The 22,790-nt window shown below is 54.2% G+C and overlaps 1 protein-coding gene across 2 annotated transcripts in view; it reads right to left on the bottom strand.

Moving 5' to 3' along the window:
• Window positions 1-1,953: 1,953 nt before the first annotated feature.
• The window catches only part of RBPMS2 (RNA binding protein, mRNA processing factor 2), a 29,822-nt gene continuing 8,985 nt past the window's right edge, over window positions 1,954-22,790 (bottom strand). Inside the window, exons 3-9 of one of the 2 annotated variants that reach the window (XM_029237532.1) lie at window positions 12,595-12,672; window positions 11,987-12,025; window positions 10,437-10,499; window positions 9,954-10,104; window positions 9,308-9,459; window positions 3,367-3,436; window positions 1,954-3,104 (exon numbers count right to left, since the gene is read on the bottom strand). In XM_029237532.1, the coding sequence (XP_029093365.1) occupies window positions 3,374-3,436; window positions 9,308-9,459; window positions 9,954-10,104; window positions 10,437-10,499; window positions 11,987-12,025; window positions 12,595-12,672 (546 nt within the window). In that variant the 3' untranslated portion in view covers window positions 1,954-3,104; window positions 3,367-3,373. Of the gene's footprint in view, window positions 3,105-3,366; window positions 3,437-7,100; window positions 9,460-9,953; window positions 10,105-10,436; window positions 10,500-11,986; window positions 12,026-12,594; window positions 12,673-22,790 lie in introns of those variants that run through there. The other variant, XM_029237531.1, reaches the window with a different exon arrangement.

The following is a 22,790-nucleotide window of genomic DNA, read 5'->3' on the forward strand; positions in this document are numbered from 1 at the left end:
AGGCACTGATGAAGACGGCCTCCTCTGCCCTGGGGGAGATTTCAGTGCTACTAGGAAGGGACCCCTGAGCAAAAGAGCCCTGGTTATTTCAAGGCCTAAAATCCTTTCAGAAAGGAAAGAAGCCTTTCACCCATAATTAGATCAGGATTAAACACCTGGAAAGGAATAAGGTGCTTTCTGAATGGGGAGTCAGGACCTGGCAGCTTCTGACCCCAGCTTACTGTGTCCTTGCCAGGAAGCCCTTTAACTACTCCAAGCTTGTCACCTCCACACTCAGCCCAAACATGACTGTCCACTAAGGCCTCTCTGCAAAGGCCTCACCCTGAAAAAGGCCCCCATCCAGCTGGAGAGCCCCCTCTGGGATGGCTTCAGGGCCTCCCTCCCCTTCCCAGCTCCTGCTCTCGGATGCGGGCTCTGCTCGGTAAAGCGTGAAGGAGGCCCCCCAGGGAAGCCAGAGGAGCGGGGGCCTTTGAATTATGGAGAAGCTTTCTTAGCCCCTCTCAGAAAGGCCCAGGTGCCCCAGCTAAATAATTCACCACCTCAGGAAGACCCAGTGGTTCCTGCCACAGCTGAAGTAGGTCAGGCATCGGCTTGGCCCTGGGTGGGGCGGTGGGTCTCAGTGCCGCTTCCCCACCAGCCCTAGGAGGGGCGGCAGGCTGGGAAGGCCTTGCTTGCTTGGCAAGTGCTTAGCTGGTCCAAATACTGCAGTGAGGCGAGGGGTTCAAGGCAGGAAAAGCATCAAGCCCCCTCCTCCCAGAGCCTCCCCCTGGATCCCAGATAACCCACCCACCTGCCACCCAGTTACCTCCAGGGCCAGCGCCTGGCCAGGCTCCTCCGCCCTCAAAGCACAGTTGTCTCTTCACATGCAGGTACCAGCTGGGGCTGCAAATGTCACCCATGAGCCTTTTACAGCCAACACAGTCATCAGCAGAACACCTTAGATACAAGTTGCCCAGTGCAGGCCTGGGATCCGGGGGGTGGGGGGGTGGGGGAGTGAGGCAGGGAGTGGAGAGGGACACCAGGGTCCCCAAGATGCAGGCGAGGAAGTGACCAGGGCCAGCCACTGCCACTTCAGCTTTGTTCAGAGCAAGGCTGGGAGGAAAGCCGGCAGGAAGGAGGCTCTAGGGCCTCTCCTGCCCTCCCTTTCTAGGCTGGCTTTGAGTCAGGCTTGGAAGGGCATGGGGGCTGGGGGTGGGGGGCATAGATGCTAAAGACAAATAGCAAAGCCATCAGGTCAGTGCTCCAACCCTCCAGAAGGAGCTGGAAAGAACTTCAAACCACCATTTCACAGATGAGGAAACTGAGGCCCCAAATCACAAAAGGGAAGAGTCAGGGTCAGCTGCTGGCATCCTGACTGGGTCCAGGGCAGCCCGGGGTCTGAGCAGCATACGGTTTCCCTGACCTTTGTACTCATTTGCTCTGGCTCCCAGCAAAACCCATCTCAGGAATCAGAGCTGCAGCTGGGAGCCTACAGGGTGGGTGGTCTTAACCCTTTCCAGGCCAAACTGCTGGGTCCTCTGCTTCCCTCTAGCACAGCCTCACATGACACACACCGAGGATACTACAGGCAGGAACCCAACCTCCCAAATCACAGTCCTTCTCTACTCAAGGGCCTGAAAAGGCCACAGGGTTGGGGCAGCCAGATGACACCATCCAGAGAAAACGAAGGTCCCATTTAGGTGCTTACTCTGGGTGCAGGGAATCTCCGCCCCCATCTTCAGAACAGAAAACAAAGAATGAGTTAAACCCAGGCGGCCCCGCTGCTCGGCCCTTGGCAGGTCACTTCCTCTCCAGCCTCAAGTCACACAAAAGAGGGCAGGAGGGAGAGGCCACGTGAGCTCTGAGGCCCAGGCCCACTTCGCCTCCTTCCCCCTTTAAGTCCCAACACCTGTCCTCTAGCTGTGCCCTCCCGACGGCAACCTACAACCCAAGGAAGCAAAGGTCGGAGAGCAGTTACTTTGATTTTTTATTTTGCATTTCATATATTATCCAGTTTCACATTCTCACAGGATCAGCAATTACAACAGCCTCCTCGTCTCCCAAGTCTGAAAACGGCAAGACAGCCACAGCTGTGGCCAAAGGCAATGCACTGATGTGCACACGAAACAAAAAATTGCACAATTTTTCCTTCATTTTTCTTAAACTAACAGCTGACGCTAAGGCTCACTGCTGGAGAACGGAAACCCTTTTCTTCTTCATGCCTCAAACTAAAATGTTAAACTTATCTGACAGGGCGGACAAGGTCTCTTCAATAATTAATTGCACACACACACGAAAAATCTTTCATGTTGCATAAATATTTTGTTACACAGGGTACAAAAATACTTTCACTTTTTGGTTGGTTTTGAACTTTGGAAAGCATGAGGAACCATGGCAGGGGTGGGGTGCGCCGCGGAGAGGTAAGCGAAACTGGGCAGAAAAAGGGTTTTTTTTAATGGCTGTTGGCTCATCTGAGGGGGAGGAAGCAGAGGACCCCAATTTGAAATGACCAAGAAAACGCTCTACCTTGGCTGGGTGGTCCTTCCTGTTCAGCCTGGAAGTGTGTGGGGTGGTGGAGGCCGCCAGCCGCAGGGCGGAACTGGCTGCAGGGCTTGGTCCTCACTGAAGCAGGGTGGGTGCAGGGGAGGGGGGTGTGGGGAGAGGGACCGGGAATGATGAACCATTAGTGGTCAGGACTTGTTGCTATGGTGACACAATGTGAGAACAAACTGTACACTCACATATATACAAGTTTAAGTGTCTTAATTCATGCCAGGAAAACATGCAAAATTAAACGCCTCATTTCTTTGAGGTGGGGCTACGGAAGCAAATTTGGACTGGAGGTCAGGCCTTGCTCAGTCCCAGTGAGACCTCCGAGCTGGGTCTGGGTGTCCCAGTGAGAAGGCCCCTGAATCCTGCCTTGAGGCCTTGGAGAGGGGCTTTGGGGCAGGACAGGGCTGAGGAAAAGGAGAGAAAGGAAACAAGAGTCCACTGAGTCAGGCTTAAAATTCACAGTCTTTGGAGGGAAGCAGCAGCTCTGCACGGGCCACCTGGGAGCAGTGGAAGCTCAAGGTGGCTCCCTCCCCAGTGAGGCGGGCGGGGGCTTCGAGCTGTGGTGACCAGACCTGGAGGGAGGGGAAAGAGGTGGCCATGAGCAGATGCATGGGACTGGAGATGAACCCAGGCCCTCCCCTTGCAAGGAGGCTGCAAGATGTGGGGTGGGGGGCAGGGTGGGAGGAGAGGGGAAAACCAGCCAGAGTGCCCCAGGCGCAAGCTCAGGTTGGGGTAGCACCAGCGAGCTCCTGGACTCAGGCAGAGGAACCACGGCCCTGCAGGGAGCCAGGCTCTAGGACACTTTCCATCCCAGGCCTCTGAGCCAGCACTTACTGAAGAACTAACAGAACTGACGATATTTCCATCCTTGCTGGGTGGTATCAGAGGAAGGGTACCAGCGCACCTGCAAGAGAAGCCAACGTCAGGAGCTAGCTGTGCAGTCCCTTCGCTTGACGGGGGAGCCTGGGAAACACGGCCTTCAGTGCCCCTGTCGGAGTCCTGGTTCTGTCACTGACGGCGGAGGTCGGGCCACTTACTCACCTCTGGGCGTCAGTTTCTTCATCCTGAAAATGGGAGAGCGCCACCCGACCTGCCTCCTCTGCGGGACAGAGGTTCAAATGAGAGAAGGGTTACGAAGGCGTTCACGCTCCACTGAGCCCGACTGTACCGGGTGGAGTGCTGGCAGCCGGGGGCACTGGCCCAACAGTCTGCCCTTCCCCCTTAACCGGGAGAGGGCGGAATTCCTAACATCAGGAGAATGCACCTAACACATTTTTGCTCAACTTCTTTTGAATCTCAGTGCCCTCAACAGCTACAGGATCATTAAAAGTCACAGGGTATCCACGAGGATCAGATAAGACAGAATGTAAAAACACATTAGAAACCAAAGTCAGTGTGGTCTCCAAGGGGCAGGACTCCCAGAAGTTGGTCCTGTCCTTGCAGGATCCCAGGAAGTCACAGACAAGACCCAGCTGATGCTCCCAGCCTCTGCCGCTGCCCCGTTTCAGCTTCTGCACCACCCCCACCCCCGTTCCCTTCATTACAAAAGCCTCCTAATTTTAGAGATTTGTAACCTACCAGCTGAGCCCTCTAGTGGAAGCCTGGCAGCTACCTCAACCCTGGTACTTGCTAGAAGGCCCCACAGAGCAATGGCCCCAAAGCATGATTCCCAGAAACAGGCCAGGAAATGACATGCACCCCATTCCCCATGGGCCAGTCTGGACGGTGAGCCGTGCTGGGTGCCAAGCCAAGACTGCGGGGAGGCCGCCTGCCCCAGTTACAGACAGCACGTCTGCCCGGGCCTGACCCGTGGCCACCTGGGAGGGGTGGCGGCAGGGCATCACAGGGCCCCGAGAGAGGGGGTGGGAAGAGAACTCAGAGATGGGAGCCGGGGTTCTCTTAGGAAAGAAAGGGATGGCACAGGAGAGCCGATGAGGAGACCGAGTAGCAGCTGGGCATACAGACAAAACTCTTGAAGCACGACCAGTCAGACCCAGTTACCCACTTGGCAGCCAGGAATCCCTGCCTCTGTAAGTAGGGAAGATATCGAGCAACGCCAGGCTATCTGGTGGCTGATGAAAGCTTCCTGAGAACTTGCTCCTGTGCCCCCTCCAAATTCTAGGTGCTGTTTTGTACAGCGCAGGACTCTGACCACCCCGTGTTCAGCAGGAAGTCGGCAGCTGGTTACTCTGAGATGCCAGGACACTTGGCACATGGCAGGACCAGGGCCTAGGCCAGCTGACCAATGTCGGGATGGCCCCTGGGCTCCAAGGATGTGGCACTGCTGTCATCGGCACACAGTTGACCCCTGGCTGCCAGGACCACCTTGATTAAGCCCCACACCACACAGAAAGGGTCAAGAGCCTCTTTGAGCCATCCAGCCTCAGAGGCCATCTTATTTTCTCTCATGTCTTCTGAACATCTGGAAACAGTTCCCTCCCTTCCTGGCTGACAGCTGAGTGGGAGGAAGCCTCTCCTCCCCTTTGCCGAGCCGTGGGCTGCCCTCTCAGCTGCAAGCCCGGCTGGACACCAGAGCTCATTCCCTAAGAGAGGGACGATGAGGAAACCAGCACCGCTGCCACCGGACAAGGCTGTGGCCGGTCCAGCTCAGGGAAGCCTTAGTAGACCCTGACCACTGCACTTCACCCAGCCTCCAGCTGGAGTGGCCCCACGGCAAGGAAGTGCCTGACAGGCTGGGTGCCCTGCAGGGCTGGACAAGGGGAGAGCGTCGGACGAGAGTGGGAGGGACCCTGGAGGCCTCCGACCTGCCCTCCTCCACCACCGGCTGCTTAGGGGCCCCCACAACAAGCCTGCTCCACCCAGCCCCACCCTCTCCACTAGGTGCTGAGGCTTGGGCTCCAGAGCAGCAGCTTTCCCTCCAGCCTGAGATGAGCCACCGCCTTCTTGGGGAGGAAGCAGAGGAAAGCCCTAATTTCTGAGCTTGGGATGGTCGTGCAACCCAACTGAACAGAACGTACTTGGAGGGCTGCATTTCCACTCTCCTCAGATGCCTGGGATAGGCCAGTGGTCCAGGTTCTCTAAAGAAGCACGGTCTCTTCCTGCCCCAACTCAGAACAAGACTCCAGGCCCAGGGGTCACGGCCAGCACAGCAGGGAGCAAGTGGCCAGTCCCCTGTCAGGGCCTCCACTTGTTCACGGGGCGGGGTTGGAGGTCTTAAGAGGCCACCCCACAGGGAAAGCCCATGGGCATCTAGAATGGTTACAGCTCCAAGAGGGGCAGCACCCAAACAAAGGAAGTGGGGGGCACACGGTGCTCTCTCAGACCCTCAGACTGACTAACTGAGAAGATACACCAAAAAGTGGGCAAAGGGATGAATCCACACAAGAAGAAATAGAAACAGCCAACAAATAAGGGAGCCTCACTCATCACAAAGTCAAAACAATACAATTAACTCAGACCGGCAAGTCTACACTCTGACCTTGCAATAGTTCTAGGAATTTATGATAAGGAAAGCAGGCAGGACAGGTGCCCAGAGAGGTGTGAACAAGGGCATCCGTGGCAGCACAGCCTAACAGAGCAAAAGAAAAGTGTGTAAACAACCTCACTGCCATCTACAGGGAGGCAGACACACTTATACACTGGTAGGCTAGCCAGGCACCCAGAATGCAGACCTATACTTACTGACATAGAAGCATGCCCTAATATTTAAGTTTTAAAAAGATTAAATGTGTAATTTTTGTAAAAGGTTCATACCCATGGATTTACTTATACACCTGTGTCCAACTACCTACCAAGTCTAAGGACTAAACGTAGTGATATTTTGGGGAACAGGATGACAAGCAAAGGCAAAAAAGAGAAAAAAAAACCTGTCTTTTTCTTCCCATGAACGCAGACCTCTAATAGCTAATGTTCATGAAGCACCTGGCATGTGCCAGATGCTGGTCTAAGTAGTTTTCATATACTAAGTTCATTTAATCCTCAGAAAAGCCCTATAAAGTTGATGCTATTAGCATTTCCATTAAACAGACAAGAAAACAGAGGCAGGGGAATTCGTGTAACTTTAAGGTCATCGGTAAGTGGCTGAGCCAGTGTAAGGGGGGCAAAGGGCTGCAGTGAAAGACCCCCATACCCTCAGGTCGAAATGGAAAAAGAAGTCCAAACTGGGAGGACCCTGGGGTGCAAGGGGACATGCAGAATCCCTGCTTTTAGGCCACCATCTTCATGTACCAGACCCCAGTGTGCCCCTGCCACCCATACGCTCTGAAAGGAGAAGATTCTATCAAAAGGATCAGAAGGTCCAGCAAGACGGCCTTGCGCCGAGATAGAGCAGGACTGAACCATCTCCAAGCCCCTTTCTTCCTGCAGGTCTCGTCCCTGCAGCCACATGAGGATGCCTCGCTCAGGCCGAGCTACTGGCAGAGGGCGTGAGGTCAGGGTGCATATGGTGGGGTACAGAAAGGAAGGACCGGTTTGCATCCCCTTTTGTCTATTCAGCTGCTGCCTTTCTCTCCAAGTCACCCCCTTACCCCCAGGCACAGAAAAACGCGGCTACTGGTCCTCTGGGTTCAGAATAACCTCCTGAGGATCACCAGGGTCCACCTCCCTCATTTAGGCATTTTCAGCCTCCACCTCTGGGGCAGTACTATCGGGGGCAGGGAGGGGGCTCTTGGAAGGAATAGAGAAAGTGATACTACTTCGAAAATGCTTTCATGCCTATTACTACATTTGGTCCTAACAGTGTGTTTTACTGTCGAGGAAACAACTATCCAGAGAACTCAAGCAGCGGGACAGAACTAGTCACCACCTGATCCAATCGCTCGTCATCAGGCTGCCTCCCGAAAAAAGCCACTATCCTTTGAGGGGGCCCTCATCCCCTTCCCAGGGAGACCAGAAGACAGGAACTCAGGCACAGCGAGGCCTGGAGGGAACTAGACAATAATGACATTAAATAATAAGCATGTAGTGCCCCCTCTATGCTAATAGGCTACCAACCACCCTCTAGAGTAGCTACGACTATCATCATACCACAAAGAAATTGAGACACAGAGAGGTCAAGAAACTTGCCCAAGGTCACACAGGTGTTGAAAGAGAGAGCCAGGACTTGGACCAAGGTAGCTGGACTGGAGTTGGACGGCCACAGGGCGTGGGGAAGGAGGGAGGAAGCTGGAAAGGAAGACAAGAGGAGGGCACACGGTCCCGTGTACGAAGCTTAGGGACCCACAGCAGTGCACCACTCCCAGTCGGCTGGGGGGGGGCACCCCAAAAAGGGCAGAGATATCGCTCCTGAAGAATCTGACATCCTGACTGTCCCTGGCTCCCAACCTCTGCCTCACATTGCCACGGCCTAGCATCTCAGAGCAGACAGGGTAGAACCTCTCCATCCGATCTGGTCCTGCCCTCTCGTTTTACAGATGGGGACAAGACGGAGGCCCAGAGGTGAAGTCACTTGGTGAAGATCAGGTAGCTAACTGGTGGCACAGCTGGGATCAGAGGACTCACAGGGCCCCTGCAGTTCAACTCCCCCCGCACCAGCTGCCTTCCACACTCCGCCGGGTCACAGAGGACTGCCTTCACTCACCACAGAACTGGTCTGCGGTAAGTCCCCCAAACGTCGCCCTAGAGAGGAAGAGCCCCGCCACCTCCCTACGCCGATCAATTTTCCAGCCGTCTGTGGTGTGCCGCCGGGGTGAGCGCCAAGCGGAACCACGCGTCTGCCCTCGGTACAACCCAAGTTGCCGTGGCCGGGGAAACGCCTTGCGAGGGTGGCAGTCAGGGAATCTGAACCTTCCACCTTGGAACTGGGCGAACCCAGGTCACTAAGCCCTTCAGAGGGATGGACACGCACTTGACCCTCCCACTGGCAGAGCTGCCCACTCCTCCTGCCTCAGCTTCTAGTTTCTGGGAACTTTCCCTCCTGGCTTCTCACACCCTTTAACTCCTCGTCCCCTTCTACTGCCCCAGCCAGGAGACCTCTTTTCTCTCCCTCTCAGCAGCCAGGTCGCTCTTCACGAGCCTCAGCTCTCGGTCACTTCACTGACGAGAGGCCCAGGTGGGCTCGCCGCTCACCACAGCCCTCCCACGCTGCCTGGCGGTGCCCTGTCACTGCCGCGCAGGGGCCTGGCTGTAACCTGCGAGGTGCTCGTGCCCCTCTCGGGCACCTGGCGCGGCATTCGGCAAGCACAGAGCCCTCCCAGCCCAGCCGTGCCCTCTCCACCTCTCGCCTAGAAGCGCGGGCTGCATCTTTCCCGCCCCAGCCCAGGTCACAATGCAGGGTGCCCACGTTCCTTGAACAAAAGAGCAAACACTCACTGGGCACCCCGGATGTTCCAGGTACAATTCTAGCCCCTCACATGGCTTAACATTTAATTCTCACAACAACCTGAGGCAGATACTACTATTCTTATCTTTCCAGATGAGTGAAAAAGAACAACCCAGACACAGAAATCTTTCAGAGCTTTCTGAAGTTCACAAAGACAGGAGGAAGCAGAGGCAGGCGGGCTGCCTCCAGCGACCACACTCAGGTCTGTCACCACAGGCAGAATCGGCACAGCCTGCCCGCGCGTGTCCAGGGGGCAGTGGACCCACGGTGGGTCTCTCACACTTCGCATTTGCAGTGTATCCTCGATGCGGCCTCACAGCTTATCCTCTCCTTCCCCTCTGTGGGACCCCAAACCCCAAAGGTACTGTTGTTACAAGACAGCAGTTCTGCAGCAGCTCTGGGGACCTGGGTGGCCCGTGGCCGGGTAGGAATGAAGCCTGGCCAACTCAGAGCCTTTGTTCTCCCCCTTCCTACTTCTCCCCCCGACAGGCTTACCTGAGCATGTAGGGCGGCAGCGGCAGCAGCAGTGGCGGCTGGGTAGGTAAACGCAGCATGTGAGATGGCTGGGGTCAGCTCTGTGGTGTACAGAGGGTAGGGGGCCCAGGCCTCTGGGGATGCGGGGATCAGAGCGGCCCCCATCAGGTCATCTGCGACGGGAGACAACAGCCCCTCTTGTCAGAACGTGGGTCCCCCTTTGCGCCACCCCATTCCAAACACAGAAGGGGACCCAGCACTATCACTGAGCATAAGCTCCCTTCTCAGGCTCCCCTGAAGGATCCCAAGACCGGGAAAGAAGCCATGGTAACTTGGCCAGGCTTGGTGAGCATCCTGTCTGCTTCAAGAAGCCCTCAGATGGGTCTCTGCTCATCTCAACCAAGAGGGATCAGAGAAGGCTTCAGGGAAGCTGGGCGACACCAACAGCTCAGGAGCTCAGTCTGAGGTCCAGCAAAGGCTGCAGGGGAGGAAGGAAGCATGGGACCCACAGGGATGGGTAATGGTGGCTGCAAGAAGCTCCTGGAAAAGGGGCGGGCAGGCAGGACTGATGCCCTCAGTGATGCCCTCTGCACGCAACTCCATCCACGAGGGCCCCCCAGCTCTGCCAGGTAAAGGGCAGCAGATGGCCACTCTGAGTGCCACTCACAGGGGTCTCGTGCGATGAAGTGTGCTCCTAGGGCGGGGTGAGCGTTGGTGGGATTTGGTGTAGCCATTAGCTTGTTCTTGGCCATCTTGGTGTTGGCTTTGGCAAACTCTAGCCTCAGGGTCTGAGGGTTCTCAGGATCAAAGCGAATACCCTACGTGAGAAGGAAAGGAAGGGAAAGGCGTTACACTGTAGGACCCAGCCTGTCCACTGCAGTGGGGACGGAAGGGCCCCAGAAATGATCCAGCCTGAAAGACTCGTCCACACGGGGGCCAAGACAGAGGACACACTGCTCGGGCCTTGTGAGTAGTGGCGTTTGGCACAGACAGTGCAGCCAAAGACTCTGCCCCAGGATGTTGGGAAAGGTACATCTGTGGGCCCTTTCCTTGGGTGTGGAGTGGGGGAAGGTTTGCAGAAGACGGAACAGGAATACCCATTGCCTAGAAGTCTGTGGGTCAGAGAAAGGCCTGTTCTCTGTCTACTCACGTTCAATGCATTCTTGGCCGCTTCTGCTCCTGCCCGGCTGTCAAAGATCACAAAACCAACAGGCTAGTAGGAAAAAGAGAGAATACCCTTGCATCTCTCCCAACACTCCATCTCCCCTTCAAGCATACAAAACAAAACAACAAAAAAATATATAATTCTTGTCCATATCCCCCCTATGTTCAGCTAGAACACAGGGAGGATATGGCCAAGAATTATATATTTATATAATTATATATGGACAAGAATTATATATTTTTGGTTTGGGGCACTAAAACTCTCCCATCCAGGTACCACATTCTGGGAAACGATGCCAATACAGCTTTATCCCACTGCATTAAACATCACCCTTTCAGTAAAAGTCTTTTTTTTTTTTAATGTATGCAGGTAATTAAGTGTAAGTTCTAATGTTTTCCCCAGCACGAAAGGGGACACTAATGTATCAAGGGCACGGAAAGGCTTCAGGTTCAATCAAGGGGCAACAGATTTTTTTAATATATATATATATATATATATATATATTTATTTATTTAATTTATTTATTTTTGGCTGCGTTGGGTCTTCATTGCTGCGCACGGTCTTTCTCTAGTTGCGGCGAGCGGGGGCTACTCTTCATTGCGGTGCGCAGGCTTCTCATTGCGGTGGCTTCTCTTGTTGTGGAGCACGAGCTCTAGGCACATGGGCTTCAGTAGTTGTGTCACACGGGCTCTAGAGCGCAGGCTCAGTAGTTTGGGCCCACAGGCTTAGTTGTTCCGCAGCACGTGGGATCTTCCCAGACCAGGGCTCGAACCCGTGTCCCCTGCATTGGCGAGAGGATTCTTAACTACTGCGCCACCAGGGAAGTCCCATAAACTTGTTGCCCCGGGCTTCCCTGGTGGTGCAGTGGTTAAGAATCCGCCTGCCAATGCAGGGGACACGGGTTCGAGCCCTGGTCCGGGAAGATCCCACATGCCGCGGAGCAACTAAGCCCATGCACCACAACTACTGAGCCTGTGCTCTAGAGCCCGCAAGTCACAACTACTGAGCTCGTGTGCCACAACTACTGAAGCCCGCGCACCTAGAGCCCGTACTCTGCAACAAGAGAAGCCACCACAATGAGAAGCCTGTGCACCGCAACGAAGACCCAACGCAGCCAATAAATAAATAAATTTATTTATTTAAAAGGGGGGTCGGGGTTGGGGGGAACAACAGGTTTAAAACTTCTCCGACTTCATTTTGCCTGGGCTCAGTCCAGTTCCCAAATGGTTCCTGAAGGCTCTGGGCCTGGGACTCCTGGCATCAGGAACCAGAGCACAGCCACCACCTCTATGGTCCTCAGCCTCCGGGTCCCACTGTGGCTTCTCAAGGGCCAGAGAGTGAGGACCAGGAGCTGACTGGTAAGAAGAGGGGACCTGTGGAGGCTGCTCTTTCGTCAGCCTAGGACAGGATAGGGGTGGCAGGGGGCAGGTCTCAGCTGCCAGATGCCTCAAGATTGAGGAAAAGAGAACAAGCTCAGTTCCAATTTCAGCAGTCGGTCTGGACTGGGAGGAAGAAAAACCTTGGAGAGAAATTACCTGTCTCGATGTGAGCTTGATCAGGGACCCTTCATACCCCTGCAGAGAGAGGTGGTCATTAACATGAAGGTCGGAAGCCTCTGTTGTGCTACCCTCGCCACCCCCCAGCCCTGCCTTTCCCCAGCTCACACTCTTCTCCCCCCAAAGGTGACCCACTCTGATCTCCACCACCGCTGAGTGCCCTCAGTCTTTGTGTCCCATATCACATGGCCTAGCACATGGGATGGCCATCATGCGGTAGCATTCATCATTTCATGCGGAAATTCCCCTTTGCTCCCATAGCCTGTCATCTGGAAGCACAGACCTCACCTTTTTAAGTTTTCTTATCTGCAAATTGAAAACGCTATGCTGAATCTCAAAGATTCCTTATACGGCAAAGTCTACTGAGATTCTACTGTCTCCACTTTACAGATGAGAAATCGGAGGCTCAGAAAGGCTAATAAGCAATTGACAGAAAGCAACAGATGAGTTAGCAGGACCGGGACAGAGAACCAGGTCTGCCATCACAGTTTCTAGTTTTCCTGCTGCCCAATCCAGGTCTGCGATTCATTCCTGATGCTTCTCCTCCATCCTAGGCTCTGCCCGTGGGTGGCTGAGTCCAGACTCACCTTGAACGGCCTGAAGAGCAGGTAGAGTTCTCTGGGTTTAATATCCACAGGGAGCCCACTGACGAACAGTGTCCGGACCTGGGGAAGAGACCACAGTGGTCAGGGCCGGGCTGACAGAAGAACAAGGATGATGGCTCTTCCTTCAGGAAGGAACTGGAATCCTTCCAGGGCTGAAGGAAGAATTCAGGATTTCCTGAGCCTTCTTTGGAGGCTGAGGCAAATGAGCACCCAAAGTTTCACAGCATTTAACTTTTCAAAACCCTTTCTGGGGGCTTCCCTGGTGGCGCAGTTGATGAGAGTCTGCCTGCCGATGCAGGGGACACGGGTTCGGGCCCCGGCCCGGGAAGATCCCACATGCCGCAGAGCGGCTGGGCCCGTGAGCCATGGCCGCTGAGCCTGTGCTCCGCAACAGAAGAGGCCACAACAGTGAGAGGCCCGCGTACCGCAAAAAAAAAAAAAAAAAAAACCTTTCTGGACCCTTTCCTTTCCCTGGGTTCATCCTGCAGGTGTCACATCAAGCACTAGCTGAGCACTTCTGCAGACTGTCTGTTGCCGAACAGCCTCAAGGAGAGAGTCCTGTTTAACGAGATAGATGAAGGACCCCTCTGAGACTTGAAGAAAGCTATGGTGTCTTACCTCCAAAAAATGTACAAGTAGAAACATATATATATTTCAGAATATTCCCATGGACTCCTGGTAGAAAGGCTCCATCTGGTCTAGCGGGGAGGCAAAGATGTAAACTCTGTGCCTTGGAGCGATTTCATCAGAGGGCCCAGCACTTTCACATCCATCTCCTCCTGCTTTCCATGCCAAATGTAGGCTCTTCAGTGGCCGGCAATGTATTATACTCTTGCTTCTCTGTCCAGCTCTTAGCATGGTGCTGGTACTAAATGTTTACTGAATAAGGGACTTGAGGAAGGAGTCAGAGATGGAACAATGGTGCTGGGTTTTGAAGAATGTGTAGGATCTTGCCAACTTCAAGTGAGGCAGAGGATGGTGTAAGTTATGAGCCTTGCCCTCAACAAAGTTACAAGTTGGCACTGAAGCCAGGTCTAGACACCAGGTGTCCATCCTGTGACTCCTGCCAAACCTGACCTCCTGAACAGTGGGTGAGGTCCAGGAGAGGGCTGGCAGGAACACTTCCCTAATTCACCACTGCTGGTTAAATGCTGCTGGCCTCCAATGCTCAACTAGCAAGGCCAGATCAGCCAATAATTATAATGGGAGAAGGAGGGTTTTCCATAGTGTAGATCCATTAAAAATACATCTTGAAACTGCTTTCTGAGTAACGAAAAATCCAAAAGAGCAGAGCTTCCCCACACACTTGACTCCTGTTTTTTTTTTTTTGGCTACATGGCTTTGAGGATCTTAGTTCCCCGACCAGGGATGGAACCCTTGCCCTCAGCAGTGAAAGCGCAGAGTCCTAACCACTGAACTGCCAGGGAATTCCCTTGACTCCTGTTTCAAGTCGCATGTCATACCACTAAGCCAAAGGAAAGTCTTCTCAACTTGTCACTGACGACTTAAAAACAAGTTCACATGCCTCAGCCCACCCAACACGTGGCTATTCTTGAAAACATTTAGTGGGCCACATTCCCCCCCAGAGGCACCAAAGAACTTCTTCCATGCTCTAGTGATGGCCTGCTGAAGGAACTGAGGCAACAGCCTTCTTGGAGACAATGGCTTGAATCAGGAACCCAGGGCAGTCAGGCAAAGTTACACCCAACACACACACACACACACTCCCTCCCCATCTCCCTCTCCTCCTCCCCCTCTCCCCTCCCCCTCCCCCTCTCTCTCTCCAATGAACACACATGTCAACAACAGAGCCAGGAGTGGCAAAGGAAACCAGTAACAAGTGTCACCACGCCTAGCCACACAGGAATGACTCCAAGCCCATGGCTGATAAAATAGGTAAGGACAGCTTCTTCTCTCACATGAGTTTTTGCCAAGAAGCAAACCCAGAATTCCTTGCCAGTTAGGACACCTCCACCCCCTCTGGTGATGCCTTTCCTCGCCACACACACTTCTGCTCTGGGCTTGGGGTAAAGGTTCTGTACATCTCACAGCCCATGGCAGCTGTGTCCCTATACACGCAGCTCTCAAGCACTGCCCTGTCCCAGAAGTATCTGGGAGAAACTGGACAGCCCAGGCTCCAGAGTGGGCTGAACTGAGTTCCTGGACTCCAGAGGGCAGCCGTCCTCTACACCCCTCTGCCCTTTGACGGAAGGCCTTTCATTTACATGTAAACCCCCAAAGAGAAGTGCCTCGCTCAGGCCATGCAGCTTGTTTTTTAAAGGCAGCAGACCTGGGACTTAAAACCCAGGTCTCCCTCCCAACCACTCACCCAGGCTGGTAGAGATGATGCTTGCTTTTTGGTGCCAGGACTTGGGCGCCCAGCCCACCACAGACGATGGACTGAAAGAGTACAAGCCAGCCAGGGTCCTGCTGGATGGGCCTGGACCAGCGCTACTCCCTCCTCCCTGGGATGAGGGGACATGCTTTGGGTCAAAGATGCAAAGCCAGAGCCGCCCACAGAAACCTCTGCCTCAGTTCTCCCCAGGGGCCACCCATTTCACCCCAGCTAATTTTAAACCCTTCCTCAAATGGCTCCTTTCTGGCCAGACCTCCCCAGAGGCCCCCTTAAATAGAAAGTTCTCAGCACAAAGTTTCCTGCTTAGCGGAGGGGAGGGGAGTGAGTATAGGGGAACTTTCCCTCATTCCCAGCTCAGATTCTGGTTCCCAGACTTCTCTGGGCCAGATGACTCTTTTCCCTGGCTTCCCATCTTTTAGATTCTAAAGGCTACAATACAGGTTGCATCCTGTGCCTGGTCATTCCTTAGGAAACAAGCTGACATCAAGGCAGTTATGGGTTAGGTGGTGGGTCCCCGTCTGCCAGTTCACAGACCCTTTGCTGGGAGGCTAAGTCACAGGAAGCCTGACCTGAATGCTCTCCTTGGTTCTCACTTGACCCTGGACACCCTGGCGGATGATGTACCCTCTGCCTACCCCCTGTGCGCACATGGAAACTGAGGCCCAGAAAGGGCTCAGGCAAGCTTGGCTCAGCAAGGAGCAAAGCTGGGTAAGATCCAGGAACACTGAGTCAGCCATCTGTGCCATTCTTCTGGCTGTGGGGACAGAGGCAGCCACACCTGGGCAGCCTCATTAGCCCCATGGATGGGTAAAGTTCTGCCACACGTCCGTTCAGTAGCCAGTCCCTTCTCTGGGTGCCTGTTTAGAATGATGGCAAAGCTGGAGTGACAGGAAGTATGAGCTGAGCAGGCTGGCCGGCCACATGTCGAGAGAACAAGAGTTTCCAGAGCCCACCTACCCACCATGCTACTTCCAACTTCATCAGGTCCTGCCCCGGCCCACAGACTCCGGGTCCCCGACAAGCAGCCACATAGGGCATGGCAGCTGTTCACACTGCCCCCTCAGACCACCCCTTCCTCATTCCTTAACTGAAGGGCATCCATCCCTCAGGTTCCTCTATTTCCTCACCCCTCTTTCCTTCCTCTGAAGTCTTCTGGGGCCCTTAGGACCCCTTGTCTTTTACTGGTCCCACCATCTGAGCTCACCTGGGCTCTAAAACCCAGAGATAGGAGGCAGGTCTCAAAACTTTCCTGTCCTCCAAGGTGCCTAGAGCCAGGCTCAACATCTGAGACCCACCCCCCCCCCGTCTCTACACACCTTGGTCCCTCCAAAGAAGGGACTCACAGCCAGAAACGATGTGGTCCGGGACGGCAGAGTGATGCCATAAATGGGAAAGGCTTTGGTTAGTTAGACCAGAGTTTGCATCCCAGCTTTATTCTTGGCTTGGCGAAGCTGCTTCACCTCTCTGAATGTCAGCTTCTTTATCTGTACAACACAGGTACCCTCTACCTCCAGGATGAAGAGCACACTTTATGCCCAGCACACAGGAGAGGCTCAACCATATGCTTGTTCACTTCAGGGTCCCATAATCTCAACACTGACCTGCACAAAAACCTCACCTATCAGGTACCACAAGCCATTTAGTTATAAGGTTGCCTAGTGAGGCTGGGTCAGGTCCAGATCAGCCTGGAGCTGGGAACACAGGTGAGACAACCTTACACGGTCGTTGGATTCTTTAGTGTTCCTCTTCCCCAGGGAGGCCATGTCTGAGGTGGAAGGCACCGTGGAGTTCAGCTAGTTAAACACCCTCATTTTACAGATGACGGGGGCTTCCCTGGTGGCACAGTGGTTAGGGATCCGCCTGCCAGTGCAGGGGACACAGGTTCGAGCCCTGGTCCGGGAAGATCCCACATGCCACAGAGCAACTAAGCCCGTGCGCCACAACTACTGAGCCTGCGCTCTAGAGCCCACGAGCCACAACTACTGAGCCCGTGAGCCACAACTACTGGAGCCTGCAGGCCTAGAACCCGTGCTCCGCAGCAAGAGAAGATGAGAAGCCCACACACCGCAACGAAGAGTAGCCCCTGCTCGCCGCAACTAGAGAAAGCCTGCACGCAGCAACAAAGACCCAACGCAGCCATAAATAAATAAATAAATAGATAGATAGATAGATAAATAGATGAATGAATACTGATGAGGGAACTGAGGCTCAGAATAGGAAGGTGACAAGGCAACCTAATGGCACAGTCAGGATCCTTAGGGATGGCAGGGACAGAGGCATGTGGTTACTTCTGCAAGGCCTGGCCAATGAGTCCTGTGTCCCAGGCCAGCACTGGCAACCACTCCTCCGGTGCCACTTGCTGGTGCCAGCCTCACAACCATAGGGTGCAGCATTCAGCAGAGACGTTGGGCGCAGACAAGGATTCGGGGACCAACCACCACTGATGCCAAGATGGAAAGACCAGCCAAAGATCCCACCGCCTATTCCACAAGTTTACTACAAGAATTCAACACGAAACTATTTTAAGATACTTGGAGGAAGCAGAAGGGGTGGCTCACACAATCCCAGGCTGCTAGAAGGAACCAAACTTGTTTACCTAGGCCCTTCTTCCATACACTCACTCTTTCTCCAAAAGCATCCACACAGCCCAAGAGAATATCTCCCTCCTGCCCTGAAACACTGAAAGCAACCGCGGCCCTGTTAAAATGGTCATCTTCATGGCAAGTACCAGCAGACTGTGCTGGACCACAGCCATGTCCCTGGCACAGATGGAAGGCAAGTTTGGAACAGGCTGGAGAAGGTACTGGGGAGAGGTGGAAAAAGGATAGGGAATCCTTTGGAATTCCCTGGCAGTCCAGTGGTTAGGACTTGGCGCTTTCACTGCCATGGGCCTGGGGTCAATCCCTGGTCAGGGAACAAAGATCCCACAAGCTGCACAGCCAAAAAAAAAAAAAAAAGGGATGGGGAGTCCTTAGAGCCAGTAGAAGACACATGTTGAGGAACCACTGGAAGCACCGAATTCAATGTGGACAAGGAACTTGGCCAGAGAGGTGTCCCCATACAGGACATCGCAGACATGGTGTGTAGCCTTCATGATGGTCAGGAGCAGACTTGGCCTCGCTGGAGGTCCCAGCCAGTGCCAGTCCTGCCTAGGGCAGCAAACTGGCCTTCAGCACGACGGTGTCCCTGGCCAGCAAAGCTTGGGGACTCCCGAGGCTGCTCGTCCCTCAAGCAAGCCCTGCTGCCTATCCTTCCCTGGGGGTGCTGGGAACAAGAGGGTGGGAGAGTCCAGCCCCTTCTAGGAAGTCCACACCACAGGCTATCACTGGCAGGCAGGCTTCCTGGGGTTGGCTAGGTATTTGCTGTGTGATCGTGGGCCCTCTCCCTCCAGCTACTGCTGGACCCTGAGTGCCTGGGGCTCCCAATGACCTCTTGCCTGCTCCTCCCTCCTCCACGGGAGGCCACCCATCTCATTCCCAGTGCTCCGGGGAGGGGCAGAGAAGGGCACAGGAAGTGGTGGCCCCCATCCTCAGCCTTATTCTTGAGGCCCCTGGGGAGGGAACGCCCCCTTCAAGGAGCCTCTCCAGCACCTTCTGTAATCCCAGCAGGACAGAGGACCCGAGCCCCCGGGTGGTGCAGCCCTTTCCCTCAGTAAAGGTGAAAACTGCGGCCCTCCCCAGCCCAGAGGGAAGACAACTTTTTAGAGAGAAGTAGGAAGAAGGGGCTCTGACAAACTCATTCCTGTTTGTGTGTCAGTAATGATCTTCCTTCAGACAAACAAACCAACAGTTGTTTACAGATCTTCAGAAAAAATGAAAGTAAACAGAAGCCTCCAGGAGCAAGGTGACAGTGATACCCAAGGCATCAGCCTAATAGCAGAAATTCAGGCTTCTGCCTAAAAGGCTTCGAGGCAGGACTCGACCTCTTTCCATCAGCCCAGGTGGACATCTCTGTCAGCCTGGACACCTGCACAGGCACACCTGTCATTCCAGTGCCCCCAGGCCAAGGCCAGCTCCCCCAACAGTGGCTGCTTAGAGGTCTCTGTCCTCCCCTGGGCACACACAGGGCCCAGCACGTGGGGGCCCTGCAGAAGTCATGGGAAGGGAGCTGTGGGGGGAGGCGGGGCAGGGGGCATTCCCCCCAGAGGAAAGCCTCCGTGTGGGACAGGACTGGGGTGTGGGATCCGAGGGGCCACACCACGAGGCCCTCCCTCCCTAGTGGGGGGACGCCACACTCAATCAGCCCAGGCTGGGGCCTGGCCACACTCCACCTTCATACCAAGAATTGAACACTCAACTTCTCAGGTTAAGGGTGGCAGCAGGATACTGTGGCTGAGAGGATGAGCGCCGTAAATACCAGTTTTTATTAGAGACGGAAGGGGTAAACACTGCTGTCAAAAACAGTCGTATGTCCATGGATATTAAACCCCCTACCCTTTAACTCCAAAGGACAACCACGGCCTCCTTCCAAACCCCAGCCCTGTACTCTCCAAGACAGCACCCTGGACTTGGACTCCAGGGACCTCCTGTCCGGGGTACAAAGGATGCTGAGGTAGGAGAACATCAGGGTTATCCCCACCCTTCCCCCACCCCCAAATAAATCCCAGCGGTCCACCAGAAACACTCCCCACTAGAAGACAACTCCTGCCTTCTAGGTGAATCTCTGCCTCACGAGGCTAAGAAACTTGACTCTGGGGAACAGAAACATCATACCAAAGAGATAAAAATGATACTTGAAAATTGATTCTTTGTGGCAATCCAACATCTCTGAAGTTAGAATTCAATCTGGAAAGGGAACTGTTTCAACCAACCACTTCATCAAAATGTTCAAGTAACTCGCTTACTTTGAACGCTGCCTCTTAGCATGGGGAGCCCTGCTGGTGTCATCTGGATGGAAAACACCCCTTACAAAAGTGGGTGGGGGAGGAGGGAAATCCAAACAGGGAAAAACAAGCCTCTCATAAGCCCCTCCCACATCCTTCCCCAATTCCCAGCCCTCTCCAGGAACCGAAATGCAGAACATCTGAGCTGGAAGAAACCTTATTTTTAGCTGAGGTCCAGTGAGTTGCTCCAAGTCACCGAGCGTATCAGAAGCAGCCCCAGTGTCCCCAGGTGCCCGGCTCACAAGTCAATGCTCTTTTGCAAACCTTGATCTCACACCACCAACCCACTCAGAGCTCAGTGGGGGTCAGCCTTAGGTGCCCAGAACAAATGACCTTCAGCTTCTGAGCTAAGAGGGCAGCAACAGTCCTTAGCAGAAGGTTGACCGGGGGTGCACGGGGTTCCACTGGATGATCCCATGGCTAGTCCTAAACAGTTAGGTATAGGGAAGTCAAAGGGAAGACTGACAGACTGCCAACTCCCAGAGCAGCCTTCTGCAGCGGGGAAGGGGTGGGGGTAGAGCAGGGCCCCTCACAGCCCCAGGAAGCCCCGAGTCCAAACAGAAGCCCAAGCCACCCCATCTCGGTGTCCCACTACCGCCCCACCAGCCAGATCATGGGAGTTTATGAGCTGCAGCCTGCGTTATATAAAGCTTGCAGCGTTCCTGCTGTAAAGATACTGAAGGTCCTTTTTAAACTTCATCACGCCCAGTTCAGCCCCGGCTTCTGCAAGGGGAAAAGGGTCATTGAGAACCAAGACACAGGACTCAGGCTCAGCCTCCTGCTCAGACAACAGACCAGACACAGAAACAAAAGAACAAGAGCCTCAAAGCAATTGTCAAGGAGCCCGATTGAAGTCCCAGCCCTGCCACCGGCCAGGCAAGTGGCTTCGTGGCCTTCACCACTGCCTCAGCAATAAAGAGGAGGGGTGGACTCGCCTCAGGGCCCTTCACACTCTGACCTTCCAAGAAACCAAGGAAGTGGGAGACCGTGATGGAGTCTCGGAGTAATGCTCGGGCACTGTCCTCCATGGGCTCAGAGCTCCAGTGCTTTCGTTTTGCCCACAAGACGGCAAAGAAAGCAGTAAAGAAGAGGCAGAGGTTGAGAGGGTGAGAAAGCAGGATGTCAGAAGCCAGGCCCTTGGGGTTTGAGAGGGGTCTCTCTGCTGGGGCAATACCGGAGCTGCCAAACAGAAACCACAGAGCAAGTCACTGTACCTCTGCAGAGATCTCAGCGGCCTGGCCTTTTTCTTCTGTATACATATGTAGGGGGCGGGGTGAGAGTTGGGTTCTGCCTGGGTCCTGTGCTTAGGCTTGGCACTGGCAGGTCGCTTTTACGCCTCCCCGGGGGAAAGAAGTCCCTCTCAGTGGGGCCACTTGACGAGAGGTGGATGGAATGTGGTGACATGGCCCGCAGACCCAGGACTTATAAGGGCTGAACAAGGACACAGGGAAAAAGAGCAAGCAGATACAGCCAGACAGTACAGCAAGCAGATACAAACACACATGCTCCCAGAACGCCAGCGCCTCCTGTTTCCTCCAAGGAGCTCTGGGCTGCTCAGCTCCCAGGCTAGGACAGTGCCCAGCCTCCCTCCAAGCAGTGCCCACCTAGGACACCGCCAACGTCATCACGGTCTGACCTGGCGGGGAGAAGTCCAGGTTTAGGGGCTGTTCCACAGTGTTTTGCCTGCCCCTGCTAATTCCAGCCCCGAATCACATGTATCAGGGCTTGGCTCTAAGGCCCCACACTGGGCAGCACTTGGTAGTTTCCACTTCTTTCACACCTACCATTGGAGTGTGAGCCTGACAGGCCTCTGAGGTAACAGGCAGAGTGGTACAGGCCCATTTTACAGTTGAGGAAACCAGCTCAGGAGTTAGGTGCCTGGCCAGCCACTGGCAGAGCTGGGGGTCAAGTCCAAGTTGCCTGGGAAGTTGGGGCTCTTCCTTCAGGGCCTGCAATGTGTCCTAGAGCTCCACCTGTGTGTGTGTAGGGGTGGGAGGAACTAAGCTGGATTAAATAAGGCTTCAGACCTTATACTCCAAGCTACTTCTACCCCCAGGAAGGGAAGGCTTCACATCTTGGGAACACACCTGGTCAAAGTCTGCTGCGAGTCCTGCGCTACACCTCATTAGGGAACCCAACCAAATAGCGTGAACCGTGCTATGCAGACTCCTTGCGACTAGGCTGCCTGGAGGCCGGGTGGGGGTGGGGTGGGTGGCCTGCTTTCCACTTGGTTCCAGACAGAGCCAGGGACAAGGCGTTCAGAGGCAACTCAGAAAGACAGGCTCAACCTGGGACAAAGTGAGAGAGTGGCATGGACATATATACATTACCAAATGTAAAACAGATAGCTAGTGGGAAGCAGCCGCACAGCACAGGGAGATTAGCACAGGGAGATCAGCTCGGTGCTTTGTGACCACCCAGAGGGGTGGGATAGGGAAGGTGGGAGGGAGACGCAAGAGGGAGGGGATATGGGGATATATGTAAATGTATAGCTGATTCACTTTGTTATAAAGCAGAAACTAACACACCATTGTGAAGCAATTATACTCCAATAAACATGTTAAAAAAAAAAAAAAAAGAAAGACAGGCTCACAGGGTCTCCAGCATGAAGCTTCTGGGCAAGGTTCCCTTCCCTCCTGTGCCGTCAGCCTCCCCTGTCCCTCCTACTGCTGTGTGGTCGGCCAATGCCAATCTATTGCCTGACCCTTGTGGCTGGCAAAGGTTGCAGCTGTCACCACTGCTATATGCTACCCCATAGATTCAAGGCGTTATCCTAGGGGAATCCCACGCACTTCCCCTAGCTCCAAAATCAATACCTCCAACCCTTAAACCATGTGATGTTAATCCAGTGTGAACACACCGCCCGTGCACATGAACACAAAGAGCTGAGCACGCCACACCTGTGCACCACCCGACTGAGGCAGGTGAAGTCTGATGAGA

Source organism: Monodon monoceros, unplaced genomic scaffold, assembly GCF_005190385.1.
Source record: "Monodon monoceros isolate NGI ecotype Baffin Bay Population unplaced genomic scaffold, NGI_Narwhal_1 Super_Scaffold_21, whole genome shotgun sequence".
Classification (NCBI taxonomy): Eukaryota; Metazoa; Chordata; class Mammalia; order Artiodactyla; family Monodontidae; genus Monodon; species Monodon monoceros.